The 19,203-nt window shown below is 35.2% G+C and overlaps 1 protein-coding gene across 5 annotated transcripts in view; it reads left to right on the top strand.

The window, feature by feature from the left end:
- LOC121671744 (phosphofructokinase, platelet) overlaps positions 1-19,203 on the top strand; it is a 44,443-nt gene that overhangs the window by 19,764 nt on the left and 5,476 nt on the right. For 2 of the 5 annotated variants that reach the window (XM_042043911.1, XM_042043909.1), the window contains exons 5-16: positions 1,508-1,673; positions 2,358-2,402; positions 2,497-2,605; positions 3,050-3,145; positions 3,870-3,962; positions 4,317-4,442; positions 5,020-5,084; positions 5,783-5,852; positions 8,777-8,923; positions 9,419-9,489; positions 9,941-10,028; positions 16,611-16,763. In XM_042043911.1, the coding sequence (XP_041899845.1) occupies positions 1,508-1,673; positions 2,358-2,402; positions 2,497-2,605; positions 3,050-3,145; positions 3,870-3,962; positions 4,317-4,442; positions 5,020-5,084; positions 5,783-5,852; positions 8,777-8,923; positions 9,419-9,489; positions 9,941-10,028; positions 16,611-16,763 (1,229 nt within the window). Of the gene's footprint in view, positions 1-1,507; positions 1,674-2,357; positions 2,403-2,496; positions 2,606-3,049; positions 3,146-3,869; positions 3,963-4,316; positions 4,443-5,019; positions 5,085-5,782; positions 5,853-8,776; positions 8,924-9,418; positions 9,490-9,940; positions 10,029-10,951; positions 11,105-16,610; positions 16,764-19,203 lie in introns of all 5 variants that reach the window. The other 3 variants (XM_042043910.1, XM_042043908.1, XM_042043912.1) reach the window with 2 other exon arrangements.

Here is a 19,203-nt window from a genome sequence, read left to right as displayed (position 1 = left end):
TTCTACCCTGTTTTGAGGTGGGGAGGACCACAACTGCACCCAGTATTCAAGATGAGGGCAAACCATGGATCTACACAGTAGTATAATGATCTTTGTTTTGTTCTCTATTCTTTTCCTAATATTTTCTAATATTTTGATTTTTTTTTTTTACTGCTATTGAGCATTGAAGCTGATTTATTAATGAAAACAGCATTATTATATTATGCTGGAAATAGTGTATTTTGTTTGTGATGTTAGGGTACATTTTTTTCATGTGTCTTACTTTACATTTATCTGCAATGAATTCCATCTGATACTTTACTGCTCACTGTGTCTTGCTAGTCTTCTTCATTTCTTCTCAGACACTTCATACGTTTAGATCCCAAATAATTCACTTTGATCAGTAAACTTTGGCACTTTGCTGCTCGTTCCCTTTTCTAGGTTATTGCTGAGTGTGTTGAACAGCGCAGATCCCTGTAGAACTCCATTGGTTACTTTTCCAAGATACAAGAATTTGCATTTACCACTGCCCTCTGTCTCGTATTTTTTACCCTCTGTTTTATATTATTTACTCTGTGAAAAGCCTTCTGTCTTATACAGTGACTGCTTAGTTTCCTCAAAATCCTTTGGCAAAAGACTTTATCAATGGCTTTTTAGAAATCTAAGTAGAATATGTCAACCAGATAGCCTTTATTCATGTGTTAAGTCACATTTGGAACTCTAGAAAAGGTTTGTAATGCATGGTATACATTCATAGAAAACATTTTGATTCTTCTTCATGATGTTATATTTATCTTCATGGACATTAGTTATATTTTTCATTATGGTTTCTACTGTTTTTCTGTAATGTAGACATTAAACACACTGATACATAGTTCTTGAATCACATATTAAAAATTTGGCATTATGCAAATGCACAGATAGTAAGGTAGTTTTAAGTGCTTAAGCAGCTGAGGTATTTCATCCTTGAGATCTTTTAGATCCTTGGATGATGCAGCATTTTCATTGATGTCTTGGGAGACACCACTAAAACTTAGAATAGGAGCTTTTCTGTTCTGTTTGCTTATTAATCACGAAATCAGAGCCTTTCAGTGTTGCAAAAGAGAAGTCTTCAAAAGTTGGATGCTGGTTTTTAATTGTTCACATATGCCCATAAGCACATCCAGTTTGCATCCTTTTGCTTCTTCATTGCACATTATACACTGAGACTACAATTTGAATAATACTGTTTTGAGTTGAAGCCATCAATTTTAAGGTTGGTTAGAAAACCTGATAATTATTTGACACTTTGAGATGGACTGAAAAGCTCTTATTTCCTTCCTTACTGTAAGGAGTTCTGTGCAGGATTCTTGTGTTTGGATGTTTGATTGGCTTTTGTTTGTAGTTTTGACTAACCTTGTTACCTAAAATATCTAAACATAATTTAATGTTTGGATATGTTTAATTTATAAAAGTAGAGCACCCAAGCAATACCTAATATTTTTTTTTTAATAGTCTTACAGTTCTTTCTCTGAATACTTCTTTACAGGAAAGATTGATGCGGAGGCTGTTAAGAAATATGCTTACCTTAACATTGTGGGAATGGTTGGATCCATAGACAATGACTTCTGTGGCACTGATATGACCATAGGTACTGACTCAGCTCTGCACAGAATAATTGAAGTTGTGGATGCCATCATGACCACTGCTCAGAGGTAAATTGAGCATATTATAGAGACTGATAACAAATAAAGAGGTGTTTATGCATTTGTTTAAGCTCATTTTAAATAAAGGTTAGGTAAGTGGGATTTGTAATATTTCTAGAATGGAAATAAAAAGTTCTTTTTGGCTGCATCTTTCAAGTGTCCTGGTTTCTTTTTTTCTTAGTAACTGCTTTTTCATCATTCCTGTCATGGCAGCGCTTAAGTATGTGGTCGTAGAGACTGCATCAGCCTTAGGGGCATACTTGGTTTTTAATGTTTTTAGTCTTTCACAGACATAGTCTGTTAGAGAAGAACCAGACACACCATGAATACATGAGTACACAATAGCATCTGTTTTATATAAGCTTTATTTCAGTAAAAATTAAGCAATTAAATTATATTTTTTTAATACAGCTATATCATTTGCAGTTCTTAACTATGGGTCTGCATCATTAACATTTCCAGTAAAGATTCACTTCTTCTCTTGTAGCTGCCCATACATGTTTTGGAAGAAAGCAGGGAAAATGAATTATGCTTTGGAAGATAGTTAATTTTAAATATATTGTTTAATGTGACAATAATTTTGTTTTCCTAATTTTTTCTGTTTTGCTAATGAATTTGGAGTTCAGTAAGCATGGTAAACACAAGCTGTTTCCTGATATTAGGTTCAGTTAATTTGTTTTCTTATTTTTACAGCCATCAGAGGACATTTGTTCTGGAGGTTATGGGGCGACACTGTGGGTATGTATTGTCTTCAGCATTTTGTGTCTTATATATGTATAATTATGTAAGAAATTTGAACCATTAATGTATAATCATTTGTTCTGTTTATTAGGTATCTAGCTCTGGTTAGTGCCTTAGCCTGTGGTGCAGATTGGGTGTTTATTCCTGAATACCCACCAGAAGAAGGCTGGGAGGATTCAATGTGTGTTAAGCTTTCAGAGGTAATCTGTTAGTATGTTTGAGATTCCCCAATATCTTTGCAGATGTTTATTTGAAAGTAGTGATGAAAAAAGGTGATCAGGACTTTCAGCAAGTCTTTGGTTTTGGTACCACATAAAGTTCTGTGTGATATTGTACATTTCTTTTCCCACACTCTGTGATTGTTTTGAAGAATTGTATGACTCACCCTGGGAATTGCATAAAATTATAACAATACAAGCAATATGTGCACATTTCCTCAGTAATTTGATGTAAGACATGTTGCTTCATCAATGAAAAGACATGTATGAAAACAAAAGGTGTGAGAACACATATGAGTAATCAAATACAAGAAATGTTTCCTCAAATCCTAGCAGCTTAATGTAGAGCAACTGATTATAAAATTATGCTGTAAATTCCTCGTGTTCTTTTTTAACTACACAAATGTGCTTTTATTTTAATTACAGAATCGTGCACGAAAGAAAAGGCTGAATATTATTATTGTAGCTGAAGGAGCTATTGATTGTCACAACAAACCTATAACATCAGAGAAGGTTAAGGATGTAAGTGTCAACATCCCTATGATAAAAGATTTCTGTTCATAGGATGGGGCTTATTGTTAACAATAACATTTCTGTAGAGTAAATCTGTTCCTGTAAGGTAGCTTATCACACAGTTGTATTTTATGCTTATGCTTTATTATCTAAAATTCCATAGTCAAATTAAAGGACAGTGTTTTCAGTTGCAATTAATTACAACCTTTTCTCCTTGTAATACAACAGAACCGTTCAAAACCATCTGCTTCACGGGTGCCTTAACTGATAATTTGAAATCAGCTCAAATCAGTATTTATAATCCTATTTTACTTTGTATGTCTTGTAAAATTTTCGATATTGGTCTGTCTCACAGTGAAGTAATAGTGTGTGCTTTGGACAAAGTCTTTTCCAAGTGGTTGCTTTGCTAAAAATTTCATTGGTGTCTAAGATTAAGAAAACTTTTAAGCTGAATTTTTCTCCTTTTTTTTTTTTGAAGGGGTCATTAAGAAAACAGATTGAAAAATAGTCATTGTTTCAAAGAAGCTTTGGCTTTACCTGGGGTTTATCTGTCCTGTGACTATGATGTTCTATTTTCCATAGCTGTTGGTTTTAGAGAACCCTTTGTCTTTATTCAGAGTTGCAGTTTCATGAAGCAACATTTAGCACCAAGTGGTGTTAAGTGTACATGATGCTAACGTGTATATAAAATAATGATAATGATAAACCCACTGTATTTTGAAATTCTATGCAGCTTGTGGTTCAGCGGCTTGGTTTTGACACCCGAGTAACCATCCTGGGTCACGTGCAAAGAGGTGGAACCCCTTCAGCTTTTGACAGAATTCTTGTGAGTATTTCCAAAATAATTGCTCATGGCACCACATAGTGCAACTTCATTTTGATTATTTATTTGGGGGTGGGATGGTTCTCTACCTGATGAACTTGACAAATCAAACTGTTATCTCACATTAACTGTGTGAATAGGTGGAATTCAGAGTAGTGAAGCACTTTGTGTAAAGGATTCTATATTAGGATTAAAATGTGAAGCTTCATCGTCCATACTTAGAGGTATAAACAGCCCACAACATTTTCAACTTACCAAGGAGTGATTTGTGTCAGCTTGATTAACAGAGAAGTCAAGATTGGAAGCCTTGTGCTTTTTAAGTGCTTGCTTGAACACTCAAACATTCCCTACTTCCAGGCGAGTCGTATGGGTGTGGAAGCCGTGCTTGCCCTTCTAGAAGCTACTCCAGATACCCCTGCCTGTGTTGTGTCCCTGTCTGGAAACCAGGCTGTCCGTCTGCCTCTGATGGAGTGCGTGCAGATGGTGAGGTTCTGGCAAAGAGCCAATTTATGTTATTTATTTACTACAACGGACTACTATGTACAGTAATTCCCTGTTCTCATTAGGACATTGATGGAATGTGCACAGCACTTAGCCGTATTTGGGAATGAATAATGAAGTCATGTATGTTCTCTATGTGATACTATTTATTTGCAAACTATCAAGGAATAAGAAATACATACCTTTTTAATTTGTTCTAAAATTTCATCTCAGATCTTCTGTTTTTATTGTTACAACAAATTCTTCAGATGCTTGCATCCATTTACATGTCATTCACAAGTCTGGTTTCTGCGCTAAAACTGCTCAGTTTAAACTGTAAAAAGAAAATGAATAACAGATACATTGATTTCTTTGTCCCATGAAGGCTTTAGGTATTTGTTTCTGTTTTCTTCTTCTCCTGTACCCTGTAATTTATGCTATGAGAGGAGGTAGCTCATAAATTGAGGAATTGTTAGTATTTCTTTTTCCACTGTGGAAATACATTAATACGTGTAATACATTAAATAATCAACTCACTGTGTTTTTTAAACATATTGAGTAATCAACTTGTTTTTTCAAGACTCAAGAAGTCCAGAAAGCCATGGATGAGGGAAGATTTCTTGAGGCTGTGAGGCTTCGTGGAAGGTATGGCCAATAGCTTGTATCAGTTTATTTGCTGTAGAAAAGCTGAGTTGCTTTGCTCTTATGCTGGCACATGACATTTTATTTTAAGTATTTTACTAACTTATGGTTATATGGGTTTGAGAATGAGAGGAGGCAGAAGATTTGCCTAAATAGAATAATTGAAATTCTTACCTGCACAAAAACATGCAAAACAAAGCAAACTATAATTCACTGCTGTGTCAGACTAGTGACTGTTCCTAGGCTGACTGGTCACAAAGCAAAGAGCTTCTGTGCTGTATGACCTGACTGGTAGCAACTGTAAGTTTGTTTATTCATGATTTTGAGGCCAGTCCTGTGAGCTTGTTTGTAAGTAGCTGGTAGTTTTCCAGCAGTAATGTTGGAGGAGGTATCTTCAGTCCTGTCAGGAAAGTGGTTTCTGTTTCAAGTCATTTGATAATAAAATTATTTCTCCCCGTCTAAAAAACTAATTTGTTAGTTACATAGTTGTTTTATATTTTATGACTCTTCATCTTAAAGAATTGTATATTTTTCATTCTTCTCTCATTTCCAGTTTTTGTCATGTTTTGCATTTGTAGTAACAGTGGTGGTAATATTTCATACAAGTTTTTTAAAGTTTCTGAAAAATTCAAATGTTCCTTTTAAGTAACTATGATATTATAATTTTACTGTTTTATTTGCTTATCTACTCATTTGTTTAGGAGCTTTGAAAACAACCTCAACACGTACAAATTACTGTCGCACAAAAAGCCAGATTCTGAGCTTCCAAAGGTAAGGGAGTTTGTTAAGTGTGCAATGCATGTCTGCTTTTGGGATACATTAATAAATCACTTCAAATCTGTATTGTAGGAGACTTTATAAATTAAAAATTATAAAGGTGCTTGAAGCACGCTAGTTTGTTCAAATAATAAGTAGCATTTTTTGAAGTGGAATATCATTGTAATTAGAAAATTCCTGTGTAGACAATTTCTTTCTGTCTTGCATGTACATCTGGTCCCAGTTGTTAGACTGTCTGGTCCTAATAGTTACTGTTTTGCCCTCTGTTCCTTACCATGGCAAGAAGGAAGGGTGATGTTTAAGATCATGATTAAGACTCTGAAAATCTTAAGATAAAGGAAGACTCTATATTAAAAGAATTCTAACCCTTCCTTTTGAAGGGTAAAACTCAAGAGCAAGGGCAAATCTGGGAGTTCATGGGAAGCAATATTGAGGACAGATGCATCACCTTTACCTGAAATAATAAATCACTGTGCATAATACAGTAATGGACATATAGTTTCTTTGTAGTTGCTAAGATTTTTATAAGAGGAAATTTGGATTTATTTAGGAAGCAGACACTAAATTTTGTGTGCAAACAAATTTTAGACAGGATTTTTTTTGTTTTTATTGAAAGTTTACTGGATAGTTCTGTGTTTGTTCATAGTGGGGACTATGTCATCTCACCTGTTAACTCCTCTTCTAATTGTGGTTTGTGACCATTTGTTGCCTTATTTGCATAATGATGTTGCTGTTACATTTTTTAGAAATCTTTTTCCCAAATAAATATTTGAGTGATGATTACTCATACCTTCTCACTATTATTAAGGAGCAAAATTGTATTGACAATACAGTAAGGACCTAAGACTGACCTTCAAGAGATAAAGGAATTCAGGATATTTTAGGTGGATATTTAACATTTTCTTTGGCAGATCAGGTGTTTGGGTGGTGGGATTTTTTTATACATCAGTGCAAATCCAAGACTGTTAGCACTGGACTTATGTATTTTTTTTAAATATTTTTGTCAAACCTTCTGTGATAAATGGTATTAGAAGGAAATGTAGGCCTCGTGTAATTACTGACTACTCGGATTTGACCATACTAACAAAATCTGTGTACCTTCAGCAAAAGAGGTTGAATGGGAATTAAAAAGTAGATGAAATGTGCATGTCACAGGAACTGAGGAAAGAGCTAAGCTGATCAGATCAGGAGAGCCAGCTGAATGCTCTGTTTCAGCAGTGCTTCTGCATACATTATATTTTGCTGTTTGTGATTCCATTGCATTTTTCTACAATTCCTTCAGTTGTACCAGAGCCAAAAAAAAGAAACTAAATATACTCTGGTTCGTGTCTCTTTTCTTTTTTGTGTTTGTTTTTTTTTGTTTTTTTTTTTTTTGTGGGTGGTGGTTTGTTTTTGTTTGCTTGTTTTGTTTTTATCAGATGAGATTCTCTGAGCATTATCTAACAACTGTTCTACTTTTTTTTGTTTGTTTTGTGTTCTCATCTTCCAGAATAAAGCTAAATAACTTCTACCTCTTCTGCAGGACCAGATTGTTACAATTGTGTCATATCAATAATTGTAAACAATTTAGGGTCATCCTGCTGACTTAAACCATGATGGATTTTAGTGTATAAAATCAGGCTGTCAAGTTTTCTTGCTACTTTCCTGTCATTTAAATTGTCTCTGCTAAATTCATACAAAGTGGTTAAACGTTTCCAGAAAGTTCAGGCATGTAAAGTTTAAATTCTTTACTTACATTTTGCTCTTAGTATTAAGAAGCTGTAAAAATTAAACAAAATTATTGAATAGCAGTGCCTTCTTTATTTTTTGGTTATTCATTATATTTATATCTGTTGTAAATCAACTGCTATTGATGTCAGTGAAACTGTATTGATTTATACTACCTGATAATTTCTTAGTCACAGAGAGTAGCCTGTGATTTATCTGGAAAGAAGAATTCCATTTCAAGGAGTGCATTTCATGCTTTACGGTTAAAATTCAATCAAAGGTGTTTACTAGCATTTTGCACTCAGTTGCACTCTTGCTTTATGTACTAAAATACTTATTTAACATTATGTTATAAATAGAATCTTTTCTCTTACATTGCCTGTAGTTTAAATTACGAATGTATTTTTTGATTTTTTAGACTTTTCAGTTTGACTAGATCAGCTGCTTACCTGGATACTCGTTAAACCTAGGGAGACACTCTGTATAAGCAGTTTTTTTGAGTCATCAAGAAATGTTTTAAAAAATGCCATAATCTGAAAATGTGTGGTGTTGAGAAAGATGTGAAGTGCTCCTTTTTGCTACTGTATTGTCAGCTGCTTGAAAAAACTGGCCAATAGCTTAATTTTAAAACTCATCTGTTCCACTCGGCATTGTACTGATAATACACAAACTCTGTGGTGCTACAATCAGTTCCTACCTTTTTTTTTTTTTTTGCTATTGTTGGTGTGTTTGGAAAAAAAAAAATTACTGCTTTAGTAACCTGAAGCTTCTTGAGTAACACTGGCCAGGTTGGGTGGAGCTCTGAGCAGCCTGGACTAGTGAAAGGTGTCCCTGGCCATGTCAGGGGGTTGGAACAAGATGGTTTTTATGGTCCTTCCAACCCAAACCATTCTATGATTCTGTTTTATGTTTCTTAAACCTGGGCTAGAATATAAAATCCTGAATAACTTAACTTGCAAACCAAATGGAAGTATGATAAAGTCTTATTTAAAAACGAACATTCTTTTTTTTTTTTGTTTGTTTGTCTCTTTGATATTCTGCAAGTGGGGAAATGTGTTTGCACCTTCTTGTTAACTTTAAATTTTCAGCATGTTTAGGGGCTTTTAAATTCCCTTTCCTGCATTTCAGTATTTAGCAACTGCTTATGATGTACAAATTAAACCATGATGTAGAAATTAAAGTCCTTACTAAATATTATTTTTATCTTGCAGACTAATTTCAATGTGGCAGTTTTAAATGTTGGTGCCCCTGCAGCTGGAATGAATGCTGCCGTGAGGGCTGCAGTGAGAGTTGGCATGACTGAAGGTCACAAAATATTTGCTGTCATTGATGGTTTTGAAGGGTTCGCTCGAGGGAAGGTCAGTATCACACGTGTGCGTTACCAAGTGGTATGTACCCCATCCCCATTCTTCTATTCCCCTGTTTTTAAATGTTAAGCATCAGTTGGTGTACTGAAGAGAAACTGAGTGCAAGACTAATGATTTCTATGCCTGGCTGGAGCCACAGATCCCAAAATGTACATCAAAGACCTAGGTTTAGGTTTTTGTACTTCACATTCAGTAGGAGAGGATGTGAAAATAAGATCGAGATACGAAACACGGGGGCAGGGTTCATCTTGGTGTGGAAGCAGAAAGAACAAGTGGAATGTAAAGGGATTGGTAGTAATTCAAGAGAAATGAAGTTAAACTCTTGGTGCTGCTTTCTTTCTTTGCTGCCCTCAGTTTTAGTGATGTCTGTGCCCCACAACTTTTTCCAACAGCTTTTCATGAAGTAGTACGTGGTGTTAGCTGCAACTCAAGAGAAGTAATTGGATAATCACTTAACAAAACCTCCTTTTTTACTTTTATTCAAAGATCAAGGAAATTAGCTGGGGAGATGTTGGAGGCTGGACTGGTCAAGGAGGATCAATTCTTGGTACAAAACGGTAACATCAATACTTTTGTCAATTGATATGATGAATTGTGGTGTTATGTATAACCACTGTATGATTTCATGCTCTTTTTGTTCCACAGAATGTTTTTAAGTCCTCAATTTTTGTATATCGGGGTTTTTTTAGTTTGTTTTTTGTTCAAATCCTTTTGTTCCAACTTGAGTATCTTTATAGTACTGAACCAGCTCTGAACAGTGGGAGTTGGGACCTCAACTTAAGAATTTCCTGAGGTCCTTAAACTTTAAAGGATTGCAAACCTGCAGTTTCTTTATATTTGACATGATTCCTTATTGTTTGTCTGGAAGAGTTACTTGTATGGATAAATATGTGAAACAAAAAACATTGCGTTGCCTTCTCAGTTTATGGTTTCATCTTAGTAATTAGTCTTTACTGCTTCAGAGTCTGTAAATTGTTTTTATTTTTCTTTTGGTTTAATGGTTTTTAGTACTCTTCCTGCAAAATATTTGGAGAAGATTGCTGACCAGATGCGCACTAACAACATTAACGCCCTTATGGTTATTGGTGGATTTGAGGTACACTGAAATATCTAATTATGTCTAAGTAGAGTAGAATTCCTAACAAAATTAATAGTCTGTTTTGATTTTTACCCAATCTTCATGTAAGGTGCATTTGGCTATATCTGTATTTGATACATGACACAAATAGTGTTTAAAAATCATAAGTGTTGTCACTCAGTGGTTCTCTGGAAAGCTGACATTCAAGAAGACAGTGATTAGAACTGCTAAACAGATGTGCTAAATGGGTAAATGAGGTGAGATAGCATTATAGTTCTTTGTATTAAATTAATAAATTCTGTAGTGCAAGTTTCAGTCTATACTGTATCAATTCTTAGAATATACTTACAAAAGTTCTTGACTCTTAGTAGAAATTGCACTATGATTGCTTATTTAAGCCACTCTTCTCACATAGTGCATTTCAAAATCTAATCGATCTAGAGAAGTATTTTTTTTTCTGTATTTCATGTTTGTTTTGTTTTAGAAAAGTAACTAATTTTTGAAATTTTGATTCAGGAAAGTATTTTGCCTGTTCTTTGCAGAGAAGAATGTGCTCATTGCTTCTTGATAAAGAGTGTATGATCCTTTTTGTCCAAGCTGGTAGCTGTGACCCTAATTCAGGAATATTAAGATTTTTAAATCAAGAGTAACAGTACCTGAAGATTGGGGAAGTAGTTTGTTTTGTTGAAAACCACTTTGTTGTGTCTAAGTTGTTGGTTTTCAAGAGAACATATGTTCTATTTATTGTTTTCAAATGTATGCCTGTTTCTAATGCTTTCTTTTTTGTCTGTGTTAGATTTTAGTGGTTCCTTAGTGCTCTGACTTGCTGAAGTGTGCTGTGGTAGAAATGGCTCCCCCTGTGGCCCTTCCCATTTTGTCACTCCCAACTGTGCCCTTACTTCATTCATCCTAATTTTTCACCCAATGCCTGTGCCCAACAGGCTTACCTTGGACTTCTGGAATTGTCAGCTGCCCGGGAGAAATATGACGAATTCTGTGTTCCAATGGTTATGGTTCCTGCAACTGTATCCAATAATGTACCGGGTTCAGATTTCAGCATTGGTGCAGATACTGCTCTGAACACTATAACTGATGTAAGTCTGCTCTGGTGTGTGCACATACTAACAGTTGTTTAAAACTTAATCAATTGACTACAACTGGATATTTTTGTAGACCAGAACTTCGGAAACGTAATCTTGGGAATTACAGTTCCTTGATATAGCCATATTCATGACATCAGTTTAAAAAAGAGAAAGTCTGGGATCCCAAATTCCTCCATTAAATTCTACTGAAACTACAACGACCTCTAAATTTCTAAAGTGCAAGATAAGATGGCATATATCTGTTGTATAAGGAAGAAAGGAACCTAAAGCTGAGACCTGATGATCATTTGTACTGTAGAGGGGAAAAAATCCACACTCACTATATGGAGAGTTGCAGTATACCCAGCTGCAATGAACACTGAAGGAAAGTTGCTCTGTTGAGAAGGAGATCCTTAGTTATGTAACATCTTTACTTTTCTAAGAGTCTGTAAAATCCGTATTTCTCTAATAATAGGAATTACATTTTTTCTGCTAATAGCAGATTTAATAAAAGGAGTTGAGACACGTGAAGAAGTATTTTTTTAAAAATCAAATCCTGTAATACAACATAAAGTAAAAATTGAATGTTTAATCTCTTATGAAGAAAAAAATTTCTCTACTTCGAATGTGATAGAGCACTGGAGAAAGCTGCCCAGCGAGGTTGTGGAGTCTCCTCTGGAGATAATTCAAACCCACCTGGATTGTTCCTGCATCACTTGCTCAGGTGATCCCGCCTTGGCAGGGAGTTGGACTAGATGATCTCCAGAGGTCCTTGCAACCCCAGCCATTCTTCAAGTTTTCTAATTCTAATCTCAGTTGAACAGAAAGTGTAGTCAGTTGGACAAAAAGAGTTTCAAGTTGCTTTTGAAAACTAAATGACAGTTCCCTTATAATTTAAATGTATTTGAAAATTTTAATTATGATAGCTTTTTCATTTCAAGGATTCTTCGAATGCTACCAACTTCGAATGCCATAATTTTCTTCTTTTGTTTTTTTTTAACCATTCCAACATAAATAATTTTATCTTCATCAAAAGAAACTGTTGAGTTAGGAAACACCAGTTTCCTGAAGTATTGCCTTGAATAAGACTGTAAGCCAACTAAAATTCATTGAATGTGTTCTTATAGACAGCTTGGGTTATAAATGTTGGTGTTGTTTCCAGTTCTGGTAAATAAAAATATCCCTCCAAAATGACTGATCACAAACTAAGGTGAGTAAAATGATTGTGCATAACATCTACTTTCCTTCTCCTCTTACCTTCATAAGCTTTGTTAACCTAACTGACTTCTTTTTATAGGTTATTTCATGCAAAGGGGATATATCGTAGTCAGTCAGTCTCTCCTTGTTGCTGTGGTTTGCTTTCTGTTTAGGTTTCTAGGTATCATTTGCCTTCATTAGGTAAAATGTTCTTATTTCCATATTTTAATGTGGTAGTTGAAAACTTTTCGAAAGCTTTTTTTTTTTTGCTAATGGCTTTCTTCTTATTGTTTTGCATTTTATTTTGCCTAGATTTTTCTCTGGAATAAATATGAAAAGTAATGTCTTTGTAAGATTTAGATTCAGTTGAGTGGAAAATTAAATTTGAGGGGGTTTTTTTGTTTGTTTTTTTTGGGATGGAGCAGACTTTTGCTTTCAGAAAACATTTCTGCTTGGTATCTTTTCAGTTTTCTGCTCTGATTGTTTGAACATGATTCACCAAAACTGCCAGTGCAAAATCCATCCTTTCATTCTTACGTCATGCTCAGATCAGGTTCAGTAGCAACTGTTAAATGTGACCAGATAGGCTCAATACACATCATACAATTGACTGTGGTAAACAAAAGCAGAATGTGGACATGAATATCCATTTTATCTAGTTTATATATAGTTTTTTATTCCTCTTACCACTGTTAGGTCAATAAATGCATCATAGTTTACAGTGCTCTCAGAGCAGTAGATCCTCTTCTGAACACCAAAGTGTTACCACACTTAGTTTTTCTGTGGTACTGTTCTTACTTGTGTGATCTTTCCTGCCTCTAGTAAGGTAAGTACAATTGTGCTGGTAATGAGGGCTTGTTACTGTTTGGCATCATTAGACACTTGTCAGTTGTTTAAACTTGTCAAGCTGTGTAAATAGTACCCTGAAACATTTGCTGATAAAATGTGTTAAAATTCTGCATTTAAAAAGAAAATTAAAAAACAGGTTTAACAGATACATAACTTCTGTATGAGAGATTAGTCAAGAGTGTGCTTTTCTCAAAGACATAGTGGATACATTTCTCAATAACTAATTTAGATTCTATAATAGATTATGGGACCCTTTTGAAATGTTCCATTTTTCCACTTTTGTTTTAAAACATGGGCTTCAAATTCGATTTATCTTTTGAATAGAGTTCTGTATTTATGATAAACTGTATTTTTCACTTCTGTTTTCAGAGTATTAGAAAAACTGCTAATGACAGCATAAATATAAAATATCTGAGGGAAAAGACGGATGTTCCTACCTGAAGAGGCTGTGCTTAAGGCTTATATGTGTAGGCATACAAAGTAAATCTTTTAGAATTGCAAGATAAGAACATGAACTTTGAATTTGCTGTGAAATGAAGCATCACTAAAATAACTACCATAATAAAAATACCTATATTCTCAAGTATTTTGCTAATTCAGTGAAATTAATAGAATGTTACTTTGGATATCAGACCTCAGGAATGTGACAAATCAGGAAGTGTTAGGTTTGGGTTTTGTTTTGTTGTTTTGTTTTGGTTTTTTGGTTTTTTTTTTTTTACAGAACCATGAAGGGTAGAAATTTCTTCTTAAATGCAAATTGGATTACTTTATAGTGATCAAAGAGACATTTACAATACATCTTGCAGGTGGAACTGAAAAGTAGAAACCTCGTCTGTAATTAGGCAGAATAAATTAAAAGCTTCTTTCAGCAGCAGAACATAAAAAGAGTGGAGGAATGAACATGTAATTTGGAAATAAAAACTATTGGTAGGCTAGAGGAAATTTGATGGAAAGAGGAGTAAGCCACAAAAAACTATGGAAGAAAATTCATTTGATTTAGGAGATGTAGAATTAAATGGGGAAATGAAAGGAAAAGGTATCAGCTAGATTAGAAAAATGGAACCTGAAGAAGGGAGAGGCTAAAACTTGCTGTCGTTTTTCTCTGGCAATCTTACCTTTCCTTTCACCAAAGGAAAAGGGGGTACAGACTGATGACTTGGGTTTGTGGGCAAAAAAAAACCCAAACATCCCTGAGGAGCAAAGAAAGCTACAGTCAGATTGCCTTAAGGCAGCCTCCACACATTTCCCATGGAAAACACAGACTCCTGTACCTTCCCAGTAGAATATGTGGCTCTGCATTACTCTGAACTAGGAAGCTGAAAATTAGCCCTGGCCACCAGCTAACCTGTTAATTTTTCATCTCCTTCAGTCCTAGTAACAGCTGGTATGGAGTAAGGGCAGTAACTCCATCACCTTCAATGGCCATTTGTATTTAAATCAACTCAAAGTCAACAAACAGTAGTCTTTGCTTGACTGCATGAATTTTTATAAAGCATCCTTGGTTATGTTGGTTATTGCAACAACCTTTTTAGTAACACAAATCCAATAAAAGGGTAGGAAATTATTAAACCATTTTATTAACATAGTGCAGTATCCTTCTATGACCTTACTGTAGTAATTCTTTAAAAAAAAATAGCATAGCAGTTTTTAAAACCATTGATCACTTATTTACCCTTTATAATTAAGTGACAATATATTAAAAGCATTTCCATATTTTGCCACAGTGATGCAAAGATGTTGCATATAATCATCTAATGCTCGTGCTTGGTGAAGGTACAGTCATTGGATATGTTGGCTGAAATCACTTGCATCAAATAAAATGGCAATATTTAATGCAAGTAAAACGTATCTTAACTGCATCTTAACATACCATAAATGCAGACTAACCAGTTACGTTAGTTATTGCTCTAAATCTCCCTCTGACTTGGTTTTCCAGAAGTCTTAATATAAAACTTCTTAGGGAAACTAATGTTTTGCAGATCTCCAGAAAGCTGTGTGGTTTTACCAAACCAGTGTTATTTTGCGTGTCTTTATTCTTTTAGTAAAAATAAATGTTCAAAGCAACCTGACTGAGCTGAGTTGGCCCAGGCAGTTACTGAAATTTCCTGAGTGAAGCCTGATCCACTCAAAAAACCAAATCCCAAATAAACCCCACCTGTTTGTTGCTCTGATCTGTACTGCTTCTCAGCTCTTTGGGTCTAAAAGTGCAATCTTTTAGGCTGTGTTTCAGCCTCAAACTGAAAGTATAGCACTGAACTGTCGCATTTACAAAATATGTGAGAAGAGAGAGATTTTTAGAAAGTCAATTTGCATTTATGCACCTACGGCTATAAATATCCCATCTTCTCACTGAACAGGATCTGCTCTGTCTAGGACAAAAGCCCAGAGAGGAGAACTCTCACAGGTAGGGGGTTTTCTCATAATTTTCTTCTAAGTTGTTGCTTAAATCAGTACTGTGCAGATATGCCTGGAGATACCTCTACAGGTATTTAATTTTGATCTTCAATAGTTTGCTTCTGTGTACCGATTTGAGAAATCAGGAAAATGAGACTTCTGTGAACATCAGTCCTTTCTGGGAGAAAGAGATGAAAAAATAGTGTACTGTGTAATCAGGCTTTCTGGTGGAGAGCCATTACATAGGCAGTTTGAAAAATTGCCACACATCGTGAGAGATGCTGATTAGTTTAGATTAGAAATAATTGGAATAATGTAACATATGTTTACTTAAAACAGCTGCAAAATCTTAGCCTTTGTTTTGACATCTACTCAGAACACCTAATCCTTTTGATATGATTACATCTTTTGTAGAGTTTGTAATCTTTCCAAGGACCTATAACTGCTTTTCAAAGACTCCTTGAACTATACTTGCAGATTTTCTTAACTCATCCATGTGCACATGTTCCTGGATTTTTCTGAGCCTACTTCCAGTCTGTGTGCACAGGGGTAGATGCGTGACATTGATAGAAACTTCGAAGGCATGGGTGAACCTTTTTTTCCTTTCTCTTGGTGGAAATAGATGTGTGTCTTGACTTTCTAGGATAACATAGTTTTTTTAAAAAGCATCTTTCTTTAAGCATTTTCCTCAAGTTGCAAGGGTTTTTACTAGTTAACTTTCTAAGCTCCTTAGCATGAATCAGACTTTGTTCTTCAAGTCCTTTCTTGTGGAATGATTTCCAGTCTAGCTTCTTGCCGTCCTTTCCTGCCTAGCTGCTTCCGACCTCTCTGCTTTGCACACTTCACTTTCAGTTTATACTAACTTGTGCTAATCCTCTGCATTTCTTCAAAGAGCATTGTGCCAATGCAACCCCAGTGCACTGTTGTGGTATGTACAGGATATTTCCACCCCCAAATCTCACCAATTGTGTTTACTTGGGCCAATGGACAGCCACATTTACCATCACATGCCAGGAGTCATTAGCAGAGCAGTCCAAAGAGAAGGAATGTTTCACTCACGCTTGTACCACTGCTTCAGGCCTTTGAAAGTTGTCTGCAGCTCTACGAGGCTCGTTCCAGCTTTGAGGAGTTTAAAGTTCCTATGTGTGTGTTGCCTGCTACTATTAGCAACAATGTGCCAGGCACAGACTATAGCATTGGTGCTGACACTGCCTTGAATGCTATTGTGGAGGTAAGACTGCGCATCTTTTAGAAGTTAAGATGATAAAATGCATAAGAGGAGGATACCTAACGACCTTGAAATGTCTAGTTTTCTTAAATAATACAGTTACTGTATTTATTTAATAGTTTAGAAGTTTTCCAAGACTGATTAAAGATTAACCTTAGAAAAGTATTTTGTTATATACTTAACTTTTGGGTACTCTCTTTTGTTATTCAAGACTGCTGCATTAGTGCTTAAGGTATTTGCTTTTACTGAGAATAAAATACTTTGCTTTCTTTGGTTTCGTTTTTATCTTATGTATTACTTAGGTAAAAGAAGAAAGCCCATGTTTTATAGATAAATGGCCCATTTATTGGATGAACTATTGACTGAGCTCAGTGCAGTAGAGCATTTAAAGTACATTAGCACTAAACACATGAATAATCCCATAGACTCCATTAGGTTTAACGTCTATTAAGTGCATATAAATGCATGGATAGTATAAGCAGTTAAGTCTGTCACTGATGTTCAGTTAAACAGTGCAGAGTCAGAACAATCAGTATTCTAGTTTTAGTCTGCCATCGTTTTTCCCTGGGGTACAACTGTTGTATGAGCTCTTTCAGTCCTGTTTACTTTGCTTACAATACAGCAAAGGGAACTGAGCTGAGATGTAATGCAAACAAATGAATAAATCTTACCAGCTCTTTCATCAAACCCATCATTAGCAAGCCATATAACTAATTATGAAGTAATTGGCCAAGAAAGTCAAGCCTACAGATCCAGGGGGTTGGGAAAGGCAGGTTTGTTTTCCTGCTTTAGGTAGTGTTACTTACACAGAGAGTGAAAAAGCTCCAGTAGATAACTGGAAGAGCTGTGTCAGAAAACAGGGTGGACTGGCCTTTGGGAGCTGCAGTGCAGCATCCCTGGGGTGAGATGTCCTAAGGTGTTGTGTGAGCACATCATGTAGCCACATGTTCATAGGCAGGACATGGTACTTTACCAGTCCTTTAGCTGTTTCCCCCTTGGTCTGACATTTATAGAAGTAGGTAAATCTGCTAATTGTGGCTGATGCACGTTTAAAAGTGATAAATGAAAACACAGTGGGGCAACAAATGGTCACATATAGTGTTGCTTCCTCTTACTTAATAGTTTTTGGTACTAATTTAATTACAGTTTGTATAGATTTCAGTAGTGCTCTCAGTAATAAGAAAATGGTTGTATCTTTTGAATTTTATTGTCATTAGGATGTTTAGTTAATGCTAATAGTAGAACATTTGATTTGGTGAAGTTTTAAATATTAGGATTTTTCATTAAGCTGGATGAGTTCATATGAAAGCTCAACTAGTAATGCAATTCCAGAAGGATTCCACATGCCTTGTTTAAGATGTCTGAAACCTGCACCAGGTGTTTTAGGTTCGGCTTTTCCAGCCTGTAGGGTAGTGTATGAATTAATGATTCGTTAAAGTCCATTTGTGCCAATTTCACATCTCGGTATTTCTGTCACAGTCATTCTGAGAAAGCAAGAATAGTAGAAAGTTTCTACTCCATCTCTTGTACAGTCAAGGATAGAAACCCTTCTAAGTAGATTTCAAGTGATTAGTCCCATACACAATGACTGATCTACCTCCTTGCTTAGTACTTGGAGGTTCTCAAAAGGCAGAAAATTTCATGCTACTACTAGCAGATGGAAAACCTTTTTAGAAATCTTGGGGTTTACAAATATTTTGAGTCTCTGAAAATGGTGGAAATCTGCATGTGTGTATTTATTTATTGTCTAAAGACAAGACATAGTACCTATCCAGTTGCAGGCAGCTTTTTAAAAAATGAGTTAAAATATTTTCAGTGCTATAGTATTCTGGAAAAATTTTAATGAAACAAGGTTTGGAAAAAGTAAAGTGCTCGGGGACACTGTAAAACCCAAGAAATGTAAAAGTGTCATTTTGAAAAACTGATGGAAAGTCAACATGGACTTTTGTGATGAAAGTCAACATGGACTTTTATGCTTAGGATAGCAGAACATCCATATTCTGAATAAATTCATGTGAATGCTGCACTTCTCTGTGTAAGCACATAATATGCATATAGGCAAATACATAAAATATGTATACATTAAATTACCTGTATCTTTTTCTGTCTTGACCTAAATACATGCATACACTGGTCTTAGTCTTTATATGCATTAAACTGTGTTATAAGTTCTAGAGTTTTTATATTAAGTTTTCTCATGTATCAGTTAATTATTTGTTCTGTGATCTCTTAGGTATGGTTTTAAGGACCATATTGCTCACAGTCTGAATTTCAGCCTGAAGTAGTATTTTCAGTTAGCTGAATGAAGGTTCTGGTTTTAAAAAACTGAAACAGAAATACCTCAAATATTACAGCACCTACAGTTACTCATTCAGAAAATCAGTAAGGCATGGGGATTTTTTAAAGTTACCATAATTCAGGTTGCAAGATGACAAGCTTTCCC

Source organism: Corvus kubaryi, unplaced genomic scaffold, assembly GCF_017639235.1.
Source record: "Corvus kubaryi isolate FWS band 111438036 unplaced genomic scaffold, C.kubaryi_AGA036_p1.0 37398, whole genome shotgun sequence".
Taxonomy (NCBI): Eukaryota; Metazoa; Chordata; class Aves; order Passeriformes; family Corvidae; genus Corvus; species Corvus kubaryi.
This window is presented reverse-complemented; position numbering and strand designations above follow the sequence as displayed.